This window comes from Rhinolophus ferrumequinum, chromosome 13 (assembly GCF_004115265.2).
Source record: "Rhinolophus ferrumequinum isolate MPI-CBG mRhiFer1 chromosome 13, mRhiFer1_v1.p, whole genome shotgun sequence".
Taxonomy (NCBI): Eukaryota; Metazoa; Chordata; class Mammalia; order Chiroptera; family Rhinolophidae; genus Rhinolophus; species Rhinolophus ferrumequinum.
Window position 1 is genome coordinate 17,380,435 of NC_046296.1, and position 4,866 is coordinate 17,385,300.

General features: G+C 36.2%; 1 protein-coding gene across 1 annotated transcript; it reads right to left on the minus strand.

Annotated features, from left to right (window-relative positions):
- Positions 1-3,945: 3,945 nt before the first annotated feature.
- LOC117032741 (transcription initiation factor IIA subunit 2-like) lies at positions 3,946-4,170 on the minus strand. The gene has a single exon (XM_033124349.1). The coding sequence runs from the start codon at positions 4,168-4,170 to the stop codon at positions 3,946-3,948; it is 225 nt and encodes a 74-aa protein (XP_032980240.1).
- Positions 4,171-4,866: the final 696 nt, after the last annotated feature.

Below are 4,866 nucleotides of genomic sequence, written 5' to 3' on the forward strand. Positions count from 1 at the left end.
AAGGACTTAGAGAGCAAGGAGAGAGAGAAGGGTTTCCTGAGGAAGGTGCTCAGAAGGGAGGACAAACAAGACGGAGATGATGGAGGGAATGTGCTATGGATGAGAAAGATGCTCAGAGACCCCCCAGAACTCCACATCCTGAATGGATCTAAAAGTTAAGCTCTTTATACAATTCACAAACCCCACATTTCCAGAGTAGTTAGGCTACCTCTCAACATTCACTGTATAGGAAAAATAAAAGCAGTTTATCCCACTTTTAATTCTTCTTAGAATTATTTTTGTTCTGTTGAACTAAAATCTATCTCCTTTTATTTTCCTATCTGAGCCTCACAGAATAAGAAAGCTTAGAAAACTAATTATGTGATTGACTTATATCCCATAATCTTCCTAGAAATTGTTTAAGTTTTTTAAACAACTTTATTGAGATATAATTGATATATAACAAATGGACATATTTAAAGTGTACGATTTGATGTTTTCACACATAGATACACCTGTGAAATCATTCCAAAAATCAAGATAAAGATAATATCTATCACCCCTCAAAGTTTTCTCTTGCCCTTTTGTAATCTCTCTCTCTGAGTCCCAGTCTCCATGCCTAGGCAACAACTGATCTGATTTTCGTCACTATAGCGTATTTTGGATTTTATAGAATTTTATACAAATGTGTTTTATACACATTTATACAAATGTGTTTATAATATGTACTCTTTTTTTGTCTGGATTCTTTACTTATCGTTTTGAGATTCATCCATTGCTGCATGTATCAATACTACATTCCTTTTCATTGCTGACTGGTAGTCCATTGCATAGATATGCCACGATTTGTTTATCCATTCACCTGTTGACGGACATTTGGGTTGTTTCCAGTTTTTCACTATTACAAAGAAAGCTTCTATGAACATTCACCTAAACTTTTTGTATGAATATATGCTTTCACTCCTCTTGGGTAAATATCTAGAATAGAATGATTAGATCACATGGTAGGCATATGTTTAAGTTTTTAAGATATTGCCAAACTGTTTCAAAATGGCAGCATCATTTTACATACCGACCAGCAGTGTATGCGAGTTTCAGGTGCTCGGTCTCTTTGTCAGCACTTGGTATGGTCAGTGCTTCTGATGTTAGCCATTCTGATAGATAACCAGTAATATCTCAATGTGGTTTAATTTGCATTTCCCTAATAATCAGTGATGGTGAGCACCTTTGTATGTAGATAGATAGATAGATAGATAGATAGATAGATAGATAGATAGATAGATAGATAGATAGATAGATAGATACAGATATATATAGATGTCTTCTTTGATGAAGTAGCTGTTCAAGTATTTGGCCTATTTTGGGGGAGGGAAGTTGTTTTCTTATTATTGACTTTTTATCATGGTAAAATCAAGAATAGTGTTTTTATCAAAAATAGTGTGTTTTGGGCCGGCCCGGTGTCTGAGGCGGTTAGAGCTCCATGCTCCTAACTCGGAAGGCTGCCGGTTCGATTCCCAGATGGGCCAGTGGGCTCTCAACACAAGGTTGCCGGCGCCCCCTGCAACTAAGATTGAACACGGCACCTTGAGCTGAGCTGCCTCCCAGATGGCTCAGTTGGTTGGAGTGCGGGCTCTCAACCACAAGGTTGCCAGTTTGATTCCTCGACTCCCACAAGAGATGGTGGGCTCTGACCCCTGCAACTAGCAATGGCAACTGGACCTGGGCACCCTCCACAACTAAGACTGAAAGGACAACAACTTGAAGCTGAACGGCACCCTCCACAACTAAGATTGAAAGTACAACAACTTGACTTGGAAAAAAGGCCTGGGAGTACACACTGTTCTCCAATAAAGTCCTGTTCCCCTTCCCCAATAAAATTTTTAACAAAAAAAAAGAATAGTGTGTTTAATTTACTGTCTTGTAAAAACGGTCCATATTTGTCTTTCATTTATCCAAAAACACAAATTGATTAAGAAAATATGAGCAAATGAAAACCTGAGAAGAGTTCCTCACAGAATACCATAAAATGTTTATACAGTTATTAAACAGCTCACAGATAAAATCTAGATCCAAGAATTGTTTGCTTCTGCTTTAAAAGCTTTGTAACATAAAAAATGAATTAAATATAAGGAAAAAAGAGCAAGTTCAAAGCTTCAAATTTATTAAAACAAGCTCTAGGAAAAAAATGGTTCTATATTCTGTCAACTATAATTTTAAAAATATATAGACACGGAATGTAATGCACAGTATAGGGAATATAGTCAATGGTATATTTTGTAAAACAAGATTCTAAATGGAAACAAAAAGTATTTCTCAAGAGCTAAATACTGAACCAAACAATTCAAAAACTATGGATTGCACAGTGCAATTGACTGTTACAATGAAATGCTTTAAAGTGTGCAATATATGCATATAAATAAAATATACTAGGTTCACAAACTGGCATCTCCATTATTTTGTATTCAGTTTGCTTATAAACTAACTTTTCTGTCTTGAAATCAGAAAGCAGCAAAAACTGACTAAAAATGCTTGGAAAATTCCGTTAGGCTAAAGTGTAATACTTTAATATGGCTAGACAATGATGAAATCATTGAAGAAGTCATAGCAAGCTACAAAGCCCCAGAGAAACTATTGACAATTTAGCATTTTCATATCATGTGGAAATACTCATTCTGTTTACCAAAGATAGCTGCAGAAATGGTATTCATGATGATTAAGACATGTACCTGTGAAAAGTTAAAACTTACAGCATCATAACAATGGTTTATATAAAATGCCAATATTCTCGATGGGTGGATTGACCTGGGGTTCAATCAACTGGGTTCCTGAAGGAGCGCATTACCATTCAACATGGGTATTGGTCTTTTTAAAACACAGCATGTAAGGGGGGTGGGGGGTGGGAGATGAGGGTAAGGGGGATCAAATATATGGTGATGGAAGGAGAACTGACTCCGCGTGGTGAACACACAATGGGATTTATAGATGATGTGATACAGAATTGTACACGTGAAATCTATGTAATTTTACTAACAATTGTCACCCCAATAAATTTAAATATATATATATATATATTAAAAATTACATTTTATGACTGTGCTGGTATAAAAATATATAATGGAAAAAAAACAGCATATTATTCTTAAGTAGCTTCTTAGATTGTCTTCTGAGCGTTGCGATGATCTTTTCAAATGGTTAACAGCTGTGGTATATTTTTATTAAATCCATAGTTCTTTCTTCTTTTCTGATGTTCCAAGATTTCTTTTATCCTTCTGTTTCAACAACTTCCTTCAGCCATTTTTTTAGGGTTTGGTAGGTCTGGTGGCCACGGATTCTCTTCATTTTCTTTCATCTAAGAATGTCTTGATTTCCCCTTTATTCATGAACAATGTTTTCACTTTAATATCAGATCCTGGACTGACAGTTCTTTGCTTTCAGCACTTGAAAGTGTTTTTGTCACTTCCTTCTGGCCTCAATGGTTTCTTATGAGAAACTGCAGTTTCGTGTTTCCCATGTGCAGTTTCATTTTTCTCTTTCTGCTTCATTTTCGTTTTCGGAAGGTTGATCATGATGTGCCTTGCTGTGGATTTATACTGTCTGGGATTTATAATCTTTGGATTTATACTGTTTGGGATTCACTAATTTCTTGAATCTTTAGGTTTATGTATTTTGTCAAATTTGGTTTTGTTTTGTGTTTTTTAGTTTTAAAATGAGTTTATTAAAGAATGTTATTAGGAAGGCAATGACGTTTAATTTTCATTTTTTAAAGTTCTGTTTCTTCATGCTGTACAATAAAGGTAATGAAAGTGGCTAGATTATAAGCTTCTTTCTACTGGAATCTCTGATAGCTTATATAGCACAGTGTAGTCATTTTTGCAATCCTAGAATAAATTTAAAGTCTCTTCTATGCTTCCTTTAAAAAGTGATGAATGATAACAGAAGTTGGCATTTAAAAAACCATTTTTCTATTCATTCTGTAGTACTGGAGCCAGTATTTCTACCCTCACAGGCTACAATTTTCACTTTATCCACTTTAGCAAGTTCTGTCACCTCTCTGAATTCAACATCATTCAATACAAAAGTCCACACCTCATCACAGAATCTGCACATGTTTAGAGAGGCCTGTATGAGCTCATCAAGGCTTTCCTGAAGACTGTTTCCCAAAGTGGTATTTCTGTATGACTGGTATGCCATGGCTTAGGAGGAAGAAATTGTTTTTCATATTCAGTCTTGCATTGGTCTCCTGTGGGGAAGGCACTTCCCACCACAGGGCAGACAGAAGCAGCACAGCTAGGAGCAGCACAGCTAGGTGCAGGAGGTATCTACTTCCTGCACCACCTCCTCTGCCACCCAAATTTGGTTAATTTTTAGTCATTATTTTTTCAAATTTTGGTCCTTTTCCAGTTCTAATTTTCCATTTGGTTCTTTTCTATATCTTCTGTTTCTTTGCTGAGGAGTTCTATTTTTCATTTGTTGTAAGCATGTTTATAACTTCTCATTGAAGAATTTCTATAATAGTTTCTTTAAAAATTTTTGTCTACATCTGTGTCACCTCAATGATGGCATCTGTTGCCTGTCTTTTCTCATTCGAGTTGAGATTTCCTTGGTTCTTGACATGATGAATGACTTTCTATTATATCCTGGACATTTTGGAATTTATGCTGTACAACTCTATAGTTTATTTACCTTTTCTGTTTTAGCAGGCTATTTCTGACACCATGCCCTCACAAACAGGGAGCTGCTGCCTCATTACTGTCAGATGGGAGTGGAAATCCAGGTTCCCCATTTGGCCTCCATGACAGACACTCCAGTAACAAGAAAAGTAGCTCGTGACTGCTGAGTGCAGGTGAGAGTTCCAGCTCCCAACACGGTCTTCACTTACCTCATAGG

What these genes read in the sequence shown, in the direction of transcription:
- LOC117032741 (XM_033124349.1), bottom strand. Translation starts at nt 4,170, where the DNA reads ATGGCATACCAGTCATACAGAAATACCACTTTGGGAAACAGTCTTCAG.